At 38.0% G+C, this 24,200-nt stretch overlaps 2 protein-coding genes across 2 annotated transcripts; one reads left to right on the forward strand and one right to left on the reverse strand.

Moving 5' to 3' along the window:
• Positions 1–362: 362 nt before the first annotated feature.
• gpx8 (glutathione peroxidase 8 (putative)) lies at positions 363–2,596 on the forward strand. The gene is made up of 3 exons (XM_079466675.1): positions 363–607; positions 740–1,001; positions 1,808–2,596. The coding sequence occupies exons 1-3, from the start codon at positions 401–403 to the stop codon at positions 1,969–1,971; spliced, it is 633 nt and encodes a 210-aa protein (XP_079322801.1). The 5' UTR covers positions 363–400; the 3' UTR covers positions 1,972–2,596.
• A 1,073-nt stretch (positions 2,597–3,669) lies between these two features.
• Positions 3,670–24,130, reverse strand: lrrc75ba (leucine rich repeat containing 75Ba). Its single transcript, XM_079466674.1, has 6 exons — positions 23,559–24,130; positions 18,706–18,834; positions 16,639–16,751; positions 6,139–6,484; positions 5,788–5,974; positions 3,670–5,545 (listed from the first exon to the last, which is right to left on the reverse strand). The coding sequence occupies exons 1-6, from the start codon at positions 23,835–23,837 to the stop codon at positions 5,511–5,513; spliced, it is 1,089 nt and encodes a 362-aa protein (XP_079322800.1). The 5' UTR covers positions 23,838–24,130; the 3' UTR covers positions 3,670–5,510.
• Positions 24,131–24,200: the final 70 nt, after the last annotated feature.

Consider the following 24,200-nt stretch of genomic DNA (forward strand, 5'->3'; position numbering starts at 1 on the left):
TGGGAAGACTTCTCTGAGGTATGGCGGAAACCGCAGACTTTAAATGAATATAAAGTATATTTAATCTCAATTAAATATGTTTTTAAACAACAGAATTCAAACATGCAAATGTTAATCTGTTTTTTTTAGGTGGGCTCATTTTAACTGCTGCATACATGTCACTACAGTGGACAGCTACAGTTGGGCCTATACAAGACAAAAACACAAATATTTGTACATTCCCTAAGAATCCCAAATCCTGACAAAATTCATGCAATTGTTGTTTATAAATTCGTATTTCTAATACAGCCCGTTGCATGTAAACCTCGTGCCGTTCATCTGTCTCGTGTAACATGATGCCTGAAGCCCACCCTTCAGACGATGCGCAATCTCCGGGTTTTGACCCAGACTGACTCCCAACATGGAGGCGCTGGGGGGATACCCCACCAAATCCTCTGCCTTCAGAGCTAACCTCTTCAAAGTCTTGCTGAGTGTAGCCGTGTGCATGGGCTCACTGTATTTAATACAAACGAAATTATCAAAGTCGCGAAAACCGAAAGATTTCTACTCGTATGAAGTGAAGGACGCGAGAGGAAGGACCGTGTCGCTGGAAAAGTATCGGGGGAAAGTAAGTTTTGCAAACTCACGAAACATAACAGCATCTGAGCATCCCGATATGCGCATTGTTGCTTTAATGTTGCATGTACGAAATGATAGATGCATGTGCAAAGATATGCGAGTTTGCTGTGTCTGATGATAGGTCTCTCTGGTTGTAAACGTGGCGAGTGGCAGTGAGTTAACGGAGCAGAATTATCGGTCTCTGCAAGAGCTTCACCGCGAGCTCGGCACTTCCCATTTCAACGTGCTCGCTTTTCCATGCTCGCAATACGGTGACACCGAGTCAGGAACGAGTCGAGAGATCGAGGCCTTCGCCAGATCAAACTATGGCGTGACGTTCCCCGTCTTCAGCAAGATAAAAATCATGGGGTCGGAGGCAGAGCCTGCCTTTAAATTCATTACAGGTAGGAAACAACTGCACAGGCTTCATAGTCCCAGCTGAGAAACAAATTCGAATGGTTTGCATCTATACAAATACCCTTAGTATGATTATATACCTTGTAATGACCATTTCAAAATGCATTTGGCCTTATTCCAGTAGGATTTCTTGTCATATTTGTAATATTTGTAATAAATTATGAATAGAAACCCACAGAAACCATTATAGTTTTCATTAAAACCAATACAATGCCCTTTACAGTTTGTCAACCTTTTGGACTTAAGCACAAAAATGCCCAAACACAGTTTATACCCAATTAAATATTCTAGAGCTTGGCATAAATAGAAATATGTGAACTTTAATTAAAATAACCAAATATTGTTTTAGCTTCTAAATGTTTGTTTTTGTAGTGTTTTAAATAATTTGACGTCATCTTAACACTTGGAAGTTTGTCGAGGCCCCCTAGTTAAGAAACACTGCATTTTAACCATTAAATCCATTAGCTTTTCTGTGCTGGTATTACTGACTTGTTGATGTTAATGTTATGCTATTCATTGCTTCGACGTTGTGCATGATAATTCAATGTTTCGTGTGTTATTCTGTGCAAATTTTTTGTCATGTAGGGACAACCAGTAATATTGTAACAGGCCGTGTTATGGTGGCCCCATTAAAATCTGGTTCGGCAAAGGCTATGGCCTATCTTTTGTACTATGTCCCGAATATTTTAGTAATGGTGACTATATAGTATAGTATAATAGGATATAATGCAATGTTAATATAATTAACGTGTTAACATAGAGTTGTTTAATAATGTTCTTTTTGAATGTGTAGATTCAGTACAGAGAATACCAAAATGGAACTTCTGGAAGTTTCTTGTGAATCCCGAGGGACAGGTGGTTCATTTCTGGAAGCCTGAGGAGCCAATCGAGGAGATTCGTAAGGAAGTCGTAGTGCGTGTGCGGGACATCATACTGAAGAAAAGACAGGAACTATGACAGACCAAAAACAAACCTTCAAAGACTTAAAAATGATTCCTTCAGTGGGCACGTTTAAGTGCACATGGATCATCAGTGGCAAAATCCTGAGCCCTTTGCCTGTGGCGATCTTCATTATAATTGAGAATAAAGTGTTTGAAGTCAAGTGAATTAATAGGACAAAAGACAGTTGATAAATGCCAGTAAAGAACTGTCTTTCTCTGCTTGTGTGTGTGAGAATAAATAGATTTTTGTGATTGAAATATGGTTTTGAAAAACAAAACATGAGTTTTTTGATCATTTATTGATAAAACAATTGTTCAAATCCAATAAAAATCCAATAAAAGATTTGTTTTCTGTTGTGTCTTTAAAAAACTGAACAATCATAAATTCCATAATTGTGTACTGTATGGCTTGCTTTTGACAAGCAAGCTTAGACACTTTTTATCTTATAAACCTATTTTTCTCCACTAGGTGGCAAAATTGTCCAATAGATTTGGTTAAAAATCGTTACATGCAAAATATATGTGCAATAAAAACTACATTGTAACAGAAAAGCAGAGTATACTCTATCCACTATGCTCTTGGTCAAAGGCAGATTTCAATATGTACGTTAGCATTCTGAATTAAACATATATAGTACGCTATATGGTCTGGTCTTTTGTTTTTCAACCATTTACATTTTTAATGTCTCTTAGTACAGGGAGGCTCGTGTATACGCATGATTTATACCAGATGTGACGTCAGAAAGAAATGGGTGCCCAAGAGACAATGAGCACTCAGCCTGTAGCGATCACCTTCCCTGTCCTCTTGTTTATTGGCTTAAGTCTGACCCAGCCAATACATCAAACTCTTTTTAAAAATTTGAGAAACACTTATCCAGAACCAAATGTACCAAGTGTCTAGACAAGTGGCGGCATACATCTTACAGCTTCAAAGTTCAGCCTGGTGGGGCAACTGCTGGCTGGCTGTGTTCTGACATTTAGTGAGCTCTGATCAAAAGGCCAGAGATCACTTTGACATCACAAAAGTGTCGGTCAGGTGCACCCTGCACAAAACAATACCAACTTTAGAGTCAACAAAATGCAGGGAAATGATATGTAAACTATTTCCTTGTCACTTTGTGTAAAATCTAAACAAACAACAAGAATGTGTCTTTATTTATTGATGGATATCGTGACTGTGCAGTGTCTAGGCTTAGATAATAAAAGTGCACTTTATTGCTCACAGAAACTACAGATAATCCGCAAAAATTGAAAATAGTCATTCTCATATGTTAATTTTGTGAAAAACATAATTAAAAGAAATGCATCACAGTTGAGAAAAGCTCATTTCAGAAATGCTTATATAGGCTACTTTAGGCTCTGTATTGTCTTTTTACTATTATTCATTTTTATCATGTTTTGTTTAGCCATGGGGTGGCAGATTGTATTTATATACACAAAATATTTCATCAGAAACGCTTGTATTCTTGTCACATCAACACCATGACATGCATCATTTCCCAGAACTCAACAGGTTGTGAGTTTGGTCACTGTTAATACAATCTGATGTGAAAGAGCAAAACAATCTTCCCTTGTTTGAAATTACAGGGAAACTGATAACCAGCTGAGAACTGTCTCAAACACATCATCACACACGCATGCACGCACGCATGCACGCACGCATGCACGCACGCACACACCATTTTCTATTATGTTTCATGTATAACAGATGTTTACATGACAGAATAAACACACTGGATTTTAATATAAAAAATGTATTACAGTTCGGTTGAACAGTCTTATAAGGTACTGTTGAATACATCATGTTTGAAGCACAAATACAGAGAAAAGTCTTACAAATCCACACACAGACGACATGACAAATAAGATGCCCTTCATTTAGGAACCTGTGTCTGAGAATACTGTTTTGACGCTTCGTGAGTATTGAAAGCCTGTCATGGTTTGGTTAATATGAGTAAAGACAAAATTATCACGCAGGTTAAACATAAGCAGATCACATGGCTGATCATTTTGTTCTACGCACAGGGCGACAACAACAAACAGTTAAGCAAATATTTCTATTTTTACCATATAGGACACTCGGGTGAAGTGAAGAACAGTCCAAATTAATTCATATTCTGGAAAGATCATAATACGAATTTCACTTACTGTATAATTCAGTTACGTTTTGTTGAGGTCCTGTGACAATATTTGGGATTTCACATTACATATAATATAGCCTATATCAAAGTCAACAACAACATTGAGACAACACTGAGATAACATTAAACAAATACGGTTGACACATTAAAAGATTACTATATGTATTTATATCACAAATAACGTTGACATGTAACTGTTCAATCATATGAGCTTTACCTTTAAGCATGGACTGTGTGGTACCTTTTTTGTTCGGCTTTAAAATGATTGACAAAATATGAATATTGCACAGGATGGTACTGCTACAATGAGCTTTTGAGACTCACACACAGTCAAAATACTGATTAATGTGCTCAGGTAATGGCCATAAAACAATATTAAATCATTCTGAGACATTTCAACATGTTAAAGTCAAACTAAATAACAACAAAGCACTGTTTCAAAATGATTTTAAGTAATTTGTAACGTTTAAGGTAGATACGAACTGTTGTTAAGAACATTTAAATACTTCAGTTTAATGAACTAGACATGGCTTATTGTGTATAGCATGAGCTATGAGATATTAGACATATACAAGTTATGTAATATTAACATTGCGTTAGCAGCGCAAAACTAGGAAACGCACGTACCCATAAAAATACATACCTTCTAATGCAATGAAAGTTGCTTTGAAAATGTACTGGGTAAAAATAAATGTCCACTAAAACTTGCATTCATAAAATAAATGTTGACAAAGCAAAATGTTATTAAGAGGTATTTTTAAGAGGCACATAATGACCTAAAGTAATGACAAGCGTGTTATGAGCATTATATTTCCGTACATGTCTTGTTGTAATCTACCTGTTGTCTTCTAAGACAACATCAAAAAGAAGATTTGTTCATCATTACTACAACAAAAACAGCCCCTGGCAATTCAACAGTGTGACCCCTTTGTATGATCATCATTCACAACTACACGACAAGTGATGTGTGGGTGAACGTTTTGGAAAGGGGGAGGTTGCAAAAGTCTCGACATAGCAGTTTTACCCTTGTCACGTGGCGGTGGGTCGGCTGGATAGTCTGTTGAGCTGGTTTCGTGGCTTTTGTTGGGAGATTAGCGGCGCACACACAGAATGTCGATAGGTCCAGTCTATCCCAGCAAAGACAGCCTCAGCAATGCAACACTGACAAATACAACCCAACCGGACCTTACAAAATCGCTAACCTATACTACATTAAACGCTGGGTCATCTGAGCTTCAAATACACCATTGGTATGCATCAGCCTAGCAAGTGACATCCGAAGTGTTTCATTACCTGTCCATCACTGGTTATTCATGACAGAAGGACCTTTCCAATGAACCCCTACCTTGTGTCAAGGAGCATCGCCCGCCAACACAGTAAGTTAAGCTTTCGGAGAGTTTCAAAGCAGCGTGTTTCACCATTCGTTGTGTTCAGGTGGTCCCATTGGTGCTGTCGGGAATACAGGTTCTGTAAATGTGATGCTGTTGGTTCGCATACTGTATAACCACAACAGGAAATGCATGGAGCTGCAGTGAGGGAGCGAAAAGTTGAAAGGTGTTGACTGGGAGAAATGGTGCGGAGGGAGGAAGTCTCCTGCCTTTACTTTCTCATTCTTTATGATCTTCGTTCCATCATCGAGTAACATCAAAAGTAATCAGTTCACCTCTCGCAATACTGAAGGGTAAAGCTACCTGAACTTTTCTGTTCTCCAATACTCCATGGCTCCAGATCCTCTTCTTCATCCTCTTCCTCATAGTGGCTGGGTTCTTCAATGGAGCTCTCCATGCGGTAGCAGTAGGGTTGACCTTCCGTGTACTCATAGATGGTAGGCAGGCTGCTCTTCAGACTACAACGCCGTCTTAGGGCTACAAGAAGGGGCTGTTGAGAAGAAAAGATATTAAAAAAAATTATTAAATGATTTTGACAGAAGTTAGGACAATGCAGACCAATGTAGACCTTGCAATGCCGTGTTTCAGGCACAAACAGAAGAAACAACTACATTATTACATTAGCTTAATTTACGATTTAAATTTATGTTTTACCTGTGGCATGGTAAAAATGTCCACATTGTTGCCCAGGTCAATCCAAGCAAGACAAGTGAACCTCTTGGAGTCTTTGATGGATTCTGTCAGATCTTTAAGGATGCCAAGAGTCAAACGGTTCCCATTGAGAGCCAGTGTTGTGAGTTTGGGCAGTGTACCCAGGAAGGGCAGAAGTAGACATAGGCCCTCATCCCGGAGCTCTGTGAAACTAAGATCTACAGATATCACAGCGCTCCCGCTGGTCTGGAGGTAATACGCCACATGTCGAAGGTCACGAGTGGACAGGGGGATCCCGGAGAGGTCCACCGAGTCACTGCAGAGCTTCTTTTGAAGTGTTGTTTTAAGACTAAAAATAAAAAGAGGAGAAAACAGAAGGACGTACATGAGAAGTCAAATAATATCAAAGGTGATAATAGAATATTGTTGAGGTTAACTGTAAATGTGAAAGTGGTGTATAGTTGACAAAATGGGGATGGATTTGGATAGAGGATGTAGTATATTGTCAGAATTTGAAACTACAGGGGCAGAGGGAATGGAAGCCCAGAGGATAAGACAGCTGTGGTGGGGTTTGAGTGCAGAATATGTTATTGAGTGCCCAATATTTATCCAGAAATAACAAAATTCTTGTTATAATCACTAAAACAGGTTATATAATAATTTTTTTAGATTAAATCGAAAGACTTCGTTTCAAACATTCACAACTTTGCGGCATCTCATAGAAATCTTAATTAACATGTCAATATTCAACAGAAACCAAATAAAAAGGGTAAATTGATTCGAATTGTCTTAAAAAAGAAACAAGAGAACCATAGATACAAGAATACAAGGAGGCGAAGTTATAATTACACCCAAAAGTACATCCAAACACAACAAGGCAAGCAATCTGTAAAACAAGGACAGCAATATACTTAATAGAAACACAGTGTAACAACGGACCATGAGTCATCAGTTCAGACAGAACGAGTGGGAAAATAAAGTGTCTAGACACACTGTTCCCGCTGGATAAAAAAAAAGACAAATGAAACGGCAATGTAAATCCAGTCACAGCACAATGAATCAGACAGCCTTTGTAACAACACAACCCAACAAATGCTTGCCAAAAAAGCTTCAAGACTGAATCCAAGAACATGGAAAAAACAAACATAAACAGTTGTGCTGCTAAAAGGAAGCTATTAGTAAACAGGTAAACTGCATGCATCCAGTACAATAGGGGGCAGTAGACAGTTAAAAAACTATGAGCATGTACAGCACTCAATACTGAGTTGGGGCTCCATTTGCATGAATTACTGAAGCATTGCGGCGTATCATGGAGTCGATCAGTCTGTGGCACTGCTCAGGTGTTATGAGAGACCAGGTTGCTCTGATAGTGGCCTTCAGCTCTTCTGCATTGTCTGGCATATCGCATCTTCCTCTTCACAATACCCCATAGGTTTTCTTTGGCACTGTGTGCAGGTGCAAAGTCCTGTTGGAAAATGAAATCTGCATCTCCATAAAGTTGGTAGCATGAAGTGCTCTAAAACTTCCAGGTATACAGCTGCGTTGACCTCGGACCTCAGAAAACACAGTGGACCAACACCAGCAGATGACATGGCTGTGGAAACTTTACACTGGACCTCAAGCAACGTGGATTGTGTGCTTCTCCTCTTTTCCTCCAGACTTTGGGACCCTGATTTCCAAAGGAAATGCTAAATTTACTTTCATCAGAGAACATAACTTTGGACCACTCAGCAGCAGCCCAGTCCTTTTTTTCTTTAGCCCAGGCGAGACGCTTCTTACGCTTCTGACGCTGTCTGTTGTTCAAGAGTGGCTTGACACAAGGAATGCGACAGCTGAAACCCATGTCTTGCATACATCTGTGCAACGTAGGTGGTTCTTGAAGCACTTTTGGGGTTTTGTTTCACAATCCTTTCCAGGGTGCGGTTATCCGTATTGCTTGTACACTTTTTTCTACCACATCTTTTCCTTCCCTTCGCTTCTCTATTAATGTGCTTGGACACAGAGCTCTGTGAACAGCCAGCCTCTCTTGCAATGACCTTTTGTGCCTTGCCCTCCTTGTGCAAGGTGTCAATGGTCGTCTTTTGGACAAATGTCAAGTCAGCAGTCTTCCCCATGATTGTGTAGCCTACAGAACTAGACTGAGTGACCATTTAAAGGCTTTGCAGATGTTTTGAGTTAATTATATGATAAGAGTTTGGCACCAGGTGTCTTCAATATTTAACCTTTTCACAATATTCTGATAATCTGAGATACTGAATTTTGTATTTTCCCTAGTTGTCAGTTATAATCATAAAAATTAAACATCAGTCTGTGTGTAATGAATGAATATAATATACAAGTGTTTTGACGTGTGGAAGATGTATGTTGGTTTTATCAAGTTTTTCAGTACATTTAAACAAGACTATCACATGTTGCATTATTAAGCTATTTTTCTCAAATATCGTGTGGCTTTAGTGTTCATTTTAAAGGGATAGTTCAACCAAAAATTTTAACTCTTGTCATCATTTACTCACCCTCGGGTTGTTCCAAAAATTAATACATTTCTTTGTTCTGCTTAACACAAAGGACGATATTTGTAAGAATGTCAGTAACCAAACAGATCTCTTCCGCCATTTACTGCCATGGTAGGGAAAATAAATACTATGGAAGTCAATGGGGCTTGAGATCTGTTTGGTTACAAACATTTTTCCAAATATCGTCCTTTGTGTTTAGCAGAACAAAGACATTTATACAGGTTTGGCCCAATCCGAGGGTGAGTAAATGGTGAGAGTTTTCATTTTGGGGTGAACTATACCTTTAACACGCATTCTTTTCTGTGTACATATCTGAAAAAATCTGACAGAAGGCAGTTGATAAAATCTCATGAAAGCCATAGCTTCCTTTCAAAATCCAGTTAATCTGCGTGCTGCCTCTGTGAAGTAAAGCTCACAGTCAGAGTTCAGTGTTGTTCTGCCAAACTCCACTGAATGCTGAATCCCTGCCGCTAGAGAGAAATGTGTTTTTATATTTTTGGTTTATAACTGACATTTGTAATAGTCTTTATTCTCATATTTTAAATCTTTTCTTTGCGCTGTGTAAATAGAGATTTTGTAAATGTACAATTTTAAGTTGTAGTTTGATTTCCTTAAAAACACAGTACCATCGAAACATTGCAGTGTTTGTTTGAGCATCCCCACCATAATTGGGAATGCTGTGAGTTTGGGGACGGAGCTAACCGTTTTTTCAAGCCAATGGGAGAGTGTTGTGAATTATTTCTGAAAATGTGTTGCTCTTAATGGCACAGACATTATAAAATTCACCTAATAAAATCTACATACGGTCACAAAAGCAAAACAAAGAAACTGCAAAAAAATACATTTGAACAATTAAAAAAGCACTACCCTCGGTGCTTCTTTTTAACCCAGTTCCATTAACAGGGTCAATTAGATATAAACACTGACAAGCACAAACACACATCTACTTAATAATCACCCAGAAGCACAGATCATCTACATGATGCATTCAAAATAATGCAGGAGCACAGTAACAATGCACAGTTTGAAATGGAAAGGAGCTGTTTGAAATGCAATATCAATCAAACAACACAAGAAAGATGAAAGGAATATTCATATGTGCTTTGCCAACACACACACATACACATACACACACTGCAATGCATATGCTATTACAAACCTCCCCGTGGTTGATATCATAAGTGTTCCTATCAGTAGTAACAGGTAGCATATTGTGTATATTTCTGTATATTGACGAAAATTTTGGTTGTTAATATTTGTTGATCCTCTCATGGTAATATTTAATAGTCATGCTCATGGGCCTTGTCTCAAACTGTGTGCGCACATGTGGTGATTTTGAGCTTCAGTTTATACTTCAAACATGCAACATGCATAATTTTTTAAAAATGCATCCATATTCATTTGCATAAAGAGCAAGAATTGACCAAGGTCGGACACCACTTTTGGCTACTGTATATAATGATATGATACAAATTATAGTTTATGTAAAGATTCCACTATTTGTTCAAGCCTTGCAAAGGTCTTTTATGGTTTTCGCTTGTACAAGCTATATAATCTACTATGCAAATGTGAAATATTAACATCAATTTGTCTGTCGACAGAATATTCATTTTTCAATAGACCTTGCATATGCATACAAAATGCTATTTTATTATGTTTTACATGTATTTCCATGCATGTCACTTCTGTAGCTACGATGCCTGATTCAAGCTTCATTCCATCTTGTGTTTTGAAGAGTCATCAATGATTCAATATACCACAACATTTTCATTTCTTTTTATTTCTTTGGATATCATTTCTCTTTCTGTCTTTCTATTCACTCCGCTGGTCTTCTGACACCCCATCCCATAAATCTAAATATCAAACACTCTCAAAGGTATAAGGAAGTATAATATATTTCCTTTTGATGTTCTATTGGGAACCGAAAGCTTTTGCTATACTGGCTTAGGGCTGTTACACAGTCTACCAGTCCCAAAACTGATTAATTGACAGTATGAAATTAGCCTTTGGTCATTTATTGTATGACAATTTGATTCTGTGCACAATATTTGGAAACAGACGTATGCAGCGTACACGCATGGTTCCTAACATGGTCAAACGTTTATTAATTATTGCTTTTTCTCAAATTCTTATACAGTGACGTGTAAAAATGAACAAAGAGATAAGCAATAGTTTGTGTTAGACTTATCGGACACACAGGAAACAAACTGCATCAAGCCAGATTTATGTCCAGTATACTATTACCAAAAGCACTCTTCTCAATTCTCTTCGCAATCTGATCATGTAATACAATCCTCACCCTTTTTGATTTGATTGGTGGATTTCTTCTTCATCCCTGCCCTTGAGCACGAATCCCTCAGAGTAGCATGCACTTCCATTTCAATTCAAGGTTAGGTGCATACATGTGAAGTGCTACTTTCACATACCCACCCTGAGGTTGGATTGTTCCCCAGAATGTTTTCCTGGAATTTTGCACTACTGTATGCTAGTCAAGCACGGCAAGAAGCTAGCATTAAGATCCCAAGAATCTAAAATGATCAATGCTAATCATAACTGCATGATTTTCCAAATGAATGTTGAACCAGTGCAAATTGTGATGAAAATCTACCGGCATTAAATTTGTTATTGGTTCTGCGATAAAGCAGCAAAATCATTATTATGTTGTGGAAGCGTTGCATGTGATATTTCAGCATGAATACCTCATTCAGCCCAACTGCAAACCAGGTGTTAAATGTGCTGAAAACAATGCGTACCATATTTAAAGATGCCGTTGTAATCGCACAAACACCTCGTTTTTTCCAGTATGGATTGCACCTTGATATCCCAATGCCATTTGCCTGCCGTGATGAACCGACATTCTCATGGATTTCTCCCAGGGTACTTTAGTAACTGACTTTAAGTGACTGATGCAAAATATGCAACTTCCCTTCATTTTGGAAAGTGCATATGAACAAACTTAACTGGTGAACAGGACCAACATTTTAGCATAAGACTTTCTCTCACAAGTTAAAACATAGCCATGCTTTGACTATGATGTTTCAGGACATTGACAAGTTTATTGCCACTTTCTTAGCTTATATACTCAATATGATTTTATAGGTAAAGACACTGGGCCATTTCTGGAAGACAGTGATCCTTTAATATCTTATCTCAGAGCAGAACCTCAGGCCAGTGTACCTCAGGAGAAAGTCTGAATACTAGTTGCTGTCTGTGAACAGCAGACAAGGTTAGATATAGATAGGAGATCCTTACATGTCTACTTTCATTTTAACTGGCAATACCCAGAAATAACTTGTACTTGTACCTACTGTCTTAAATTGTTACGATGCAACACAATCATATAAGTGTTTTGTGTTTGTGCATGTTTGGATGTATGTAAACACAGAGAAAGCCTATCGTCCATGTATTTAATGTGGGATGAAGACAGAAAATACTGTGCACAGAGAAAAATTAGAGAAATTAAAGAAAACTAAAAAATATATATTAAGCTGATTTAAAGTTTTCTAATACAGAAGCACAATCATTTGTTACTTTGTTTTCTTGAACGGTTGTGAAGCGATGGTGTAAATGTTTTCTCCTGTCCATTTCAGAGCGTGGTCAAATCTATCGATTTCCTGAAGTTTACTTGCGATTTTAGTGTCCACATCCCTAAACCACCAACATAAAGCTTCTAAAGTCCCATTAGAACCCAGAAAAGATAAATGGTTAGATCAAAAAGTCAAGTATATACTTTTATATATACAAAATCCCAAGATATAATGTAGTTAACAAATTAAATATGTCATCTGTGAACAAGAATTATTGCTCTCTCATATCAATGTGTAATAAGATCTTATTTCGATATTGAATAACTTCCCAAGTGGTTGTGATTTTTGGACATGGTTAATTCTTATTAATGGGGTCCTTTTAGAGGTCCTATCCTAGAGTTAAGAGATCATTCAATAAATGTTGAATCTGAAAACCCGACCGCAATGAATGAGAGAGAACTAAGAGAAGAGCCAAAGAAGTAAAAAGTGATACAATGGCTTGCCAGTGCGGTTGGCATGGCAATGGCTGTTTTCATGAGTGGATGCTTTCACACTTTTGAACAGAATCAGACTCACACCCGCCTCCAGAAGCAGATGCTGGTTTGTCTTTCTATGAAGGCCTGCAAACGACACTAACTATTTTTTTGACCCTGGGTCACAAAACCAGTCCTAAGTAGCATGGGAACATTTTTAGTAAAAGCCAAAAAAATTATATTATAGATTTTTCATTTATGCCAAAGAACATTAGGATATTAAGTAAAGATCATGTCCCATGATGATATTTTGTAAATGGCCAACTGTAAACATATAAAAACTTTATTTTTGTGAGTAGATGGCTTGCTACAGCGTCTCTGATTAACAACTTGAAATGCAATTTTCTCAATATTTAGATTTTTCTGCACACTCAGATTCAGAGTTTTGAACGGTTGTATCTCCGCCAGATAGTCCTATCATAACAACCCATATATCAATAGAAAGCTTAATTGTTCAGCTTGAACAACATGACGACATCTTAGTTTTGCATTAGGCACAGTAGTGCTTCGAAAGGGAGTGGTCGAGAAAGCCATTGGTTGTAATTTGCAACCTCACCACATGATGCTGCTAAATTTCATACACTGGACCTTTAAGGAGGCTGTATACTTTATTTTCTGCAAACCATAATGCTTGATATGCTGTATAAAATAATATATAATATAAAAATAATATAAGATGAAATATCTGTTATCTACAGCTGCGCATGCCGCAAAAAGCCGTGCCTGTGAAAGTTGCGGGATTTTGGATGCATCAGCACAGCTTGCGCACCTCCTCCGCTCCACCAATGAAGCGGCCCGCATTTTGTCACTTACCACATGTTTCCCTTTGAAAACAAACTGGACAGACGCGACTGCCGCGTACCGTGTGAATCCACCATTAGAGTTCCATATCACTTTGTCAAGTTTAAATAACAGAAAGGTTATAGTGTAGCCTAAAGAGGTGATCTGACGCTTATAATGTCAAACTTTACTGTTAATGGAAACGCATGCACAGTTTCGTTTCAATAAACAAAGCATTTCAAAAACAATATAGAAATACATATACTGAAATCGAATAAATATAATAAGTTATAACTAAATAGAAAATCAAAATGAATTTATAAACACTGATAACTTACAGGTTCATAACAAATATAACAAATATATTTTGATAACAAATATATTTTTTGATAACAAATATATTTTTGATAACAAATATATTTTTTGATAACAAATATATTTTTGATAACAAATATATTTTTTGATAACAAATATATTTTGATAGACCTACTCTTTCAAATTTTTGCTTGATTTTTTTAACTGCTGGTGATACAAACGATACGAGGAATAAATAATATTATTATCACTTGCTTTCTGTCACATTACTGCAAACACTCTCTTGCTTTCTCTCTCTCTCTGTCTCTCTCTGTCACTCACTCACACACACACCAGGTTGCAGTGGCTCAAGCCTCCGAGTCTATTCGCTCTAACAGACGCTTGAAATGAGATGGGCAAAAAAGTAGTTCTAACATTTCAAAGACCATAACATGACAAACGTTGAACAATGTCCTGTTGTGTGGTAACCGTGGTACAAGCGGAATAATTGAAGATGGGCTGTTCAATTATTCGAAAGTTAATGCACACCCCGAGGTGGACATTCGGCCATGACGTGAAAAATGAAGTGAAATATAACATTCAACAGTAGTCTTTATCAAAAAACATAAGGACATGAAAAAAGCATAATGTTATGTTGAATGACAAATTGTGTGTGTGCATGTGTGTTTGCACAAACAAACATAAAAGCAAGCTCCAGATCCTGCATCTTAAATCTCTGGCTGTATCTCTCTTCCTCTCCCTCTCTTTGGCTTTTGTCAGCCTATCCTCTGCTCCCTCTCTTCCCCAACATGAAACACATCCTGATGTTAAATCAATCATCTTTTCTCATTGTGTAATTGCATCATCTCCAGTCGCCATCCAAGCAAGCTAAACCCTGATAAATGTGATGCTATCCCAGAGAAGAGCGAACAAATGCAGATCCATCACAACTGACCGGACACATATAAATCTGTCCATTTAAATCAGTACAGCATTCTATCTCATTTCACTTCTCATTTCTATGTAAATGGAGCGGGATTGCAGTAATATGGTACCTAACAGAACAGGCATGCATTGACACAATAACTAACCTAAAAAAAACTGCAAAAAAAAAATGTAAACTCTCACTCTCTCTTTCTTTCTCTCTCTCTCTCTCTCTCTCTCTCTCATATATGTCTGTGTTGGTTTAGGGGATATGGCAGTGTGGGCACCACTCCATTTCCCACTCTTTCGCTCAGTTGAAAAGTACTATTTCTCATGCTGGGTCTGCCGTCTGTAGTGCAGAGCAGGAGGAGACCTGCAGACTCTGGGTTTGTCAGAATGACTTATTTGAAAACAAAGCTCTAGGGACGCTACAACACATCATCCACAGCAGCAATACACAAACACATACACACATACTGCAGAACTCTCATCAGAGTCTCTCAACACACAGTTGCCATTATAGCCGTGCTGGATAAACACACACACACAGCACAAAAATACTATGGTATTTTATAAAGATTTACTATGGTATTCTATGAAGCAGAAACATTATGTACAGGTATTGTAAATGAAACAGTATATTAAATATGCCAATAATTGGCCTATGTATCAAAGTACCATAGTATTACCTTTTAATACCATCACTGTACAGTAATACCACCACAGTAGATTTTAAAAAGAACTATGATCTCCGTTCAATATGATCAATATGGTAACAGTCGCTTATGTTCACAACCCTACATAATAAATGAGAATCACAATGTGTTTGTGTGTGTGTGTGTCATCCAATCGCTTTATCCTTCCTTAAGAGCACAAAGGTAATAACGCAGGGCAGTTTGGTTAATTCAGGATGTGGACAAAGTTTATTGAGGGAAGGCAATGGACACAGGGCTCCTGTAATAGCTATGTAAGCAGAAAACACCTACATGCACAGAATTCCTCAGCATAGCTAATGTTCATTTTAAACATGCACACGCACGCATGCATTTAGGCACGCACACACACACACACACACACACACACACCAATTATAATTCAGTACACAATGAACTAAGGGGAGAGGTTTTTAAAATAAATTAGCTTAAGGTGATTGGTGGTTATTAAGCAGCACTTTTCACATAAAATTGCATTATGAATCAATAGCAGACATGGGAAGGGAGGGAGATTAATGGGCCAGTGGTGTTTTCGTCCAGGTCAGCTCTAATTTGTTACAGTCATCTAATATCATGCATGTTTAAATCTGAAACCAGATTTCGATAAAATTTATTTATTTTCAATAAATCATGAAACTGTAAATGTACAAGGTCTTAAAAAGAAGAACAAATTAAGATGTGAAAGATTAATCAATACATTGTGTTTATATAACTTGTTTGCATTAAATGCCTGTGTATAAACAAGGACAAGGTCACATGGAATTGATGTACACAGAACTCGGAAGAACGGTCTTGCATATTTTGTAAAATTGCAAATAACTGTGTTATGCTTTGTTCAAGCAATAACAATGCAGTACACATCTGAACATATTTGTCCATTTTGCCCAATCCAACAGATTTAACATCAACAAAGACAATGTGACATTCAAAATATATATACGGTTTCACTGGACGCACGCATGTGACCTGAAGTTAACTTCCGCTCTGTGTTTGGTTATAATATAACAATTTATTATAGGCTATATTGAATTAATATTGTAATATTTGTACATTAAGTGTATTAAATTATATAAAAACTTCTAAACAGTTATGGATTCTTTGTGGAGGTATCCCAAAAGTTAGGTTGGGCCACAGAACATTTGTAAATGCTGCTAAAACCAATAATATATATATACGGTACAGTATGTGTATGGCACTGATAAATGGGTAGATTTCTCACCAGGCGTGGGCTTTTCTCGTGGTCATTCTTTTCCTGAACCACTTAGAGTGAGGGGTCAGGTGGTAGATGAGCTGTCTGCAGATTTTATCAGTTGATTTCAGCACATCTGAGTCCTGTTAGAACAACATGTATAAAAAACACAATAAAAGCAGACGAAGACATCTGTGATTACATTCAGCCGGAAGCCTGTGGCATAAAGTTCTCATTTTTCCAGTAAACAAAATAATGCACCAGATAAGACCTAGATAAAATGTTCTCTGTGCAATCATTTTTATGAGATTCACAGATATCATGATAATTTGAGCATCAGATAAAAATAACATTTCAAAGATAATCTTCTTTAAAATTCTAATCTGTTATTTAATCCAGATAAAGTTTGCATCATTTTAGCGCAGTGAAATCTTGAAGACTCATCTACTGTATGTTCAGAAGCACGACAGAGACGACAGGCTGAAGCTCTAAATGTGTGTCAGCCAGATCAAACTGATTCATCACGCAGAGCAGTGAACGACAAGACAAAACACAAAAATCTGCATGATTCATATCTGTGACCCTTTTAGAAGGCTTGTCTCCTATGATACTATTTTGCAGTTTTGTATCCGCATTCTCAGTAAAGTATACAAGAAAGCAGTCACATCAGTGCTTGATAAACTTAAAATATTTTGGTTGAAGATTAATTTCACATAAAGTCCGATGTTTTGACTGATCATTTCTTAACAGTGTCAATTTAACCTTTGCCAAGTCGTTTTTTTCATTACATAATGTTCAGGTTTATCCATAAACACAGTTTAAATGTTAACATGGTGTAGATAAAAAACCTGTATTTACAATGTAAAAATTAAAATTGCCCCATGAATCCGAATGTCACAGTCCAACCGGCCTGCGTAAACCAAAATACGTCTGCTGTGTTTCCCTCCATTTACAACATGCAACCTGCTTCGATGGAAAACTCTGGACCACCCGCTGGGACAGGCCAGGTGGCGACTTCACATTTAGAAATGCAAAACTGATCATAACGCACTAATGGTGCACAGCCGATCGTAGGAGGTGGAATAAACCATGAGTTATCAAACTTGTTTGCTTGAGCTGTGAGTTAAACCAATGCCATAGTCTCAATTCTCTGACAAAACAAGTGGGAGTCACTTTTCCTTAACGTGAAGAAAAACACACAAAATAAACCCAGACAGGGTGATCAGTAGGGAGCATAGTCTATTCTGAATTCGATATTGAATCTCACACTGTGCTTGTAAAGCCTTTAGATGAGAAATCTAAGGCCAAGTTGCGAACCATCTCCCTTTGACTTTGATAGACTCACAGCAAGATCTCTAATTTAATACATCCGCTCTCGTACCCTGCAGTGGCCTCGGGGGTTCTGCTACTATAATAATCTTAAGAGAGGAACCAAAATCCATATAATATTATACTCAATTTTTAAAGGACAAGAATTTGATAAGCAAGTAGACTTAAGTTTGGATCAGAAGAAGCATTGATGTCTGTCGTGCCCTGCAGCTGGTATGTCTTACACTCAGTAGAAAAAACATGCAAATTTCAATAATGTTTTTGTATCAAATTGAGTTGGATTACACTAACTAGCTCATTCAAGTAGCCCGGTTATCACAACACTAGTTTGCTTTCGCTCCTTAAATTGCTTTCTCTGCTTGATTCGTGCTTATCGTGACATAGGTTAAAACAGGTGATAGCATTGAAAGTGTGGAATATGTTTGATCTACTCCTTTTCAGTTTGTCAAACCTTGAACCGGAAAGTTAATCCCCGTACAAAGATGTAATGAATCAAGTCTTTATAAGTTGATTAAGCAGACACAAAGAATCATGCACATTTGCTTCACATGGGCTTTTGACAGTTAAAGACAAATTAGAAAGCTTTGTTATCATTCATGTCACATTTACTGAGACGCGAGTGGAATACTAAATGGTTTATGAGCTCTATTTGAAGGTTATAATATAGCAGTACAACTTATCACTATGCAAACACATTTCTGTTCATATATTTTATATAACAATCAACACAATAGAAATTACAAAATGAAATGAAATTGAGAGACTCACCTTTTTTGGGCACTGCATGTCTCTGGCCAGGCTGAGCAGCAGCTCGTGAGATATGGGGTCAACGAGATTTAGGAAGGCTGAGTTCTTGTAGAGGATATCGTTTAGGGACGTTCCCTCTAAACCAAGATCCTGAAAACAGAAAAATGACAAATGATCAACTTCATGCTAAGACTTCAGTCATGTACTGTTCTAATAATTGTATGCTTATTTATTGCATGAAATATGAATTTCAGTTTATTTGAATGCGATACTCGAGGATCCAGGACAAAGGTGCAATGTGTTTAAGTTCGAATTTATTATTCAAGGTGAAAAGCTTGACATCCTGAATAATCAAAGTCTTGCACAGTAAGTTACAAATAATATGAATAAAGTATATTTAATATTTATATATTAAAAGTGTATTAATATTAATACAATGCAACACATTTACTTTGTACAAAATATCACTTATATCAAACAGATTAATTTATCTTTTAATGAGATGAGTAAAAACCTATATGTTTGTTTTCCAATTGTATTTGTACCCTAGGGATGTACATGTTCATTTTTTGCTTGTGAGAAATACATGACCTCAGTTAAAATCTTTGAGTTTTAAAAAAGATTTAAGAATCATGCCCACCAGGAAAAAGTCAAATTGCCCCTTAATGCCCAGTCCATCCATGTTACCTAAAGTGTATCTTAAAGATAGTATTTTATGCGTTTGCAAAATTTATGGATAACTCTAAAAAGGCTAAACAAATTCAAGATCTCAAATCTCAAGCCACAGACTTTCAGCAAAAGAGAGATTATGAAACTGCCTCTATTGGGTTATTAATAAGCAGAGATCCAGATGCTTTCATCTGTGGAGACTAGCAGACTGGGATTGAAACAGGTCTTTGCACTCAGCGCTGCTGGAGTGTGCATGTTTAAATGTGTTTTGCTGCAAGTAAGGTGACGCCCGCACCTACCCACCTCTCTGTCCCCGACTCTCTCTCCATCCAACCAGCACTAAACACTCTCTCTTTTCGTCCCATCATGTGCTGCATATCAAATACACTTCCCACTGAAAAGGGAGCACAGGGGTCGCTCCGTAACTGTAACTGTGTGTGGACCTCAGACGGCCCTGTCGAAAAGATTCCCTTAAAGTATTTATTTTGCTGGGTAGTGCTGGTGGAAGTTACTTTGGAAAAGCACCCACATGAAGAAACCATCAGATAGATCTGTAAAGCATGTCATTTAGGGGCGGGATTATCTGAGCTAAATTAAACCACAGACATGATAGCAACGGCAAAAGGGCCAAAACATGTACAACGTTTCATACGTTTTGGCCCTTTTGGTCTTCCCTAGAGATATGGCCGCGGATATTGCGCCGATGATGTCATTTGGAGCCAGAATCTGCGTGGCATCAAGGTCCTGTCCATATTCCCTGGTGACTCAGTCGTAAACTAAGAAATCCTGCTCCCTTTTTATAATATCCTACTAAAACCAAACTTATTAGAAAAACAAACACTTTAACATACATCAGTAACTAAAATGATGGAAACCTTTTTTTAGATAAAAATATAGTTGTAGCATAACTGGATTTTTTTATTTGCTTTTCCGTTAGCTTGCATGGAGCGGGTGGGGTTTATGACTTATATGCGGCCATCCACCAAGGGGCAATCGAATCGCTTAGACTTCTCTTTTCAAGAGGTGTGTGGCCTTCATGGGTTCAACTGTTTCCAAGAAATGTAAATGTCAATAGTGCTCTATGAGATCCAGACAGCCAGAAAGCAGAATATGAAAAAAGCGCTTAACAAGCAGACCTTGTTAAGTGCACGCACACACATACTTCTTTAAGGGTGGTAAAGATGGATTGTTTTTGTCTTGTGTGTATATGTGTATCTAATGATCCTTAGCTTCTGTAATGGGTGCATCTATTCTCAACATGTTTCTCCTCCAACAAATGTTTTATTAGTTTAGTTTAAACACACAACAACAACCAAACCACTTATATAGTGATAGACTAATATTATTGATAACGTATTGAGATGTCTCTGATACAATAATAAAAAAAGATTTCAGTAAATGGTGACTATCATCTCAGTCAGGTTACATCGCGCAAGATCTGTGGCTGTCAATCTGTTTTCAGACTCAGTCCCTCTAGCTGGTATCTCTAGATCTTGTACGCCAAAAGCCGTTTTCATCACAGTGAGCTCAATACCAGTCCTGTCACCGACACACATCTCCGTAAGCCGTATCGGTCCCTACAAAGTCCCCTTAATTGTACTAGACGCTGATAGCGGCTCTGAAACATGAGCCCCATTTTCAATTCGCTGTTTCTTGATAATGCGAGGCAGCGTTAATAAAGACTTAGCATGCTCACAAAGGACCCGGCCGTGGGTCTCGAGTGACATGCTTGTCACAGCATAGGTATCCAAGACTGTCTGTCTGTGTGTTGATTAAAATGCTCGCTGCTCTGGGACGTCAAATTCTCAAAGTAATTAACAGCATGTCCTGGGAGGGATAGACACTGAAAGAGGACTCTAAAAACAGAACAGGACAAAACAAAGGGATACCAGAAGATAAACCGTGGGGGAAATTGCACAAAAGAGTGTTGACCTCAACAATTTGTGTCAATAACAAGAGCTTGCTTAGAAAGTTAATTTATTTATTTCTACATATATTCATATTGATAATCGAAGATTCACTGCATATAAAATATCATATGTAAAAATATTTGATTATGTCCATCACAAAGTGTCAATTCGAAGTTGGAAACTTGGGGTGAGGCAACTTGGGGTGAGGCAGGTAAAAAAAAGATACTGATATAAAATCCAAAGAAAAAATCCAAATGCAAAAAAAAGCATAGATGTCAGGAATTGCAGGGGGGGAGAAACACAATAGGGTAGGCAGGTTAAGGCAGGTTAAGGCAGGTTAAGGCAGGTTAAGGCAGGTTTAGGCAGGTTAAGGCAGGTTAAGGCAGGTTAAGGCAGGTTAAGGCAGGTTAAGGCAGGTTAAGGCAGGTTAAGGCAGGTTAAGGCAGGTTAAGGCAGGTTACACAAGCAAGGTACTTTGCACAACCAACGAGCACAGGACAATATGACATCAGGGCATTATGGGGAACCAACAAGGTAAGGTAACATTGGGCAGGTGTGGGTAATGACACACAGATGGAAAGCTAAACTAGGAACGATATGCAGGGCCATGACCGACAATAATATGTTTCTCTCCACACAAACTAGAAAATAAAGACAAACGGAGGCAGAACCATGACAATAGAACATCAACTCCAGTAAATTTGATAAATTCTCTCTTATTTACACATTTAAGACAAATGTTACATTGCAGAATGACCTACAAATACAGAGACAACTCTGTACCTCTGAAGCCCTTTACATTCTTTTAAAACTGCATGCCTTCAAATAAACAAATGTCACCCAAACGTTACTGCATATTAAAAATAAAATGTTTAAAAAGGGATGTTTTACAGAAAGTTCAGTTCAAAAGTGACATGACAGCCATCATTTATATTCTTGGCAGATGCTTTTTTATGAAATCAACAGTAGCTAATTTAGATGAGGAATGCAACAGCATGACGCTTGAGCTTTTTGGGAAGAGAGGGGGCAAGCGCATTGAGAGAGCTATTGGTTTGGATTGTTGAGTTTGGGCAATAATCTATAAATCCTCCCTCAGAACTTGTTTAAAGGCATTCAAGATAACCATGATTATATATTTTATAAAATTTGACAACAACACTATTATAAAATATACAAATGCTTAAAAGATACCACAAATAACTGGCATAATTTGGTCTGGAAAGCACTGTAGGCTGCTTAAAGTTCTCGGGTTATAGAACTGTTGCGTCACAGTCTTGCTGTACTGAATAATAGTGCAAATGCGATGGCTGTAGCCGAATCACAGCCATGCTCACCACAACAGCACCTTTCCTTCTGTGATATTTCCACGAGGAGACTACATTAAGATTAGACTGCGTATCGTTTTCAAACAGCTCACATGTGAAATGTTTAACTTTAAAACAAGCAGCTGTGACACGTTCTACCCTCATATCAACACTGTAAACGCAGCAAGAGATAAATGTAAGCCTTCTTCATCGCTCCATGCACCAAAAATAAATAAATACAAATAAATAAAGCCTTATATTTATTTTCCTGTAAATAAATGTGTACATATCCCTTTTTACCATCCTGGCTTGCTGAACCCCAAAGCATTGGCTAATTATTCATGCATATATCTGTTAGTCCTACCCATGCAAGAAATGTTTGGAGAAAGTTTGCTTGAAAACATCCAGTTGGACGATCTTGTGCGTCATAAATTACTTGCAAGACAATACAATTCTTCTATTAAACTGATTCCCTACTGCTATACATTACCCCACATATTTTTTCCGATGTATTTATTTTTTTCTTAAAGGGGTCATTTCTGGTTCTCACAACATACATCAAATCTCTATCTCTGTTTCTCTATTGTGAGTGACCTTCTGATCCACTGTATATTCTGTGTCATTAGTGGTCAGGTCAGATGTCTCTGCTGCTTCGTATTCTTACTCATAGTTGTGCTTATCTTATATGGGTCACGCTGACAGAACAAATGTCCCATGAGGGAACATTCACAAGAGGTTAGTATTAAGAATAAGTGTAGAGTGTCAACAACAAATAGCAAACCAGGCGGTAATTCGAAATGTTTTCCTGCAGGTGCAGGAGCAAGCTGATGCGTGTCTGAGTTCCTCCAAATATGTGAATGCAAAGGCCAATGTGACTCATGCCAAACTCATTTTTTGGCACAGATGTTTTTGTTTTGGTTACTTCAGCATGGTGTCTGTAAAGATAGCATGTTATGCACGTTTATTACGCACAGCAAGACGTTTTCCTCACCTTTCGCAACAGTCTCAGTACATCCGCCGCCTCTTCTATTTTCCTCTCCCGCAAGAGCTTCTGGAGCTCTTGGATCCAGGCGACTCGTCTGACATAGGGACTGCGGTTTGCCCTTCTCAGCATCCCCGGCAGCTTATCCGACTTGAGCATCAGCGATGTAAACAAGAAGTCCGCGCTGCCGCTCCGCTCGCTCTCTCCCGTGCTGTCGAGATGCTTCCGTCGCCGGCGTGATAAATTCTCGTTGTCGAGACTGTTTTGACGGCTGAGTCTGGAACCCATTGTTTCAACTGGGATCAAATATCGACGTTGGGCTTAAATGCGATACTCTTACGACGTACTCATGACAGCGGGAACGATGACGCCCAGCAGTCTCCACGACGCTCTGAACTTGGGTACCGCGTACTACCTGTTCTGCCTGGACGTGCGCGCTTTCGATAGGTTGTTTTTATTATTGCGTCTAACGATATAAAATCACTTTAAGCGTGCTCCCAAAACGTCAGTTTTCTTTTCGATCGCAACTGTCACGTCCGTGTTTGTTTGTTGTCAGCAGGACGCGTCCGTCTGACGCTCTGGTTGGTATTCAGATGGCGATGGAAAATACTGTCCTGCCATTGGCCGCCGTTGTTTCGTGTATGTGCCCCA

The sequence above is a fragment of the Barbatula barbatula genome, assembly GCF_947034865.1.
Source record: "Barbatula barbatula genome assembly, chromosome: 11".
Lineage (NCBI taxonomy): Eukaryota > Metazoa > Chordata > Actinopteri > Cypriniformes > Nemacheilidae > Barbatula > Barbatula barbatula.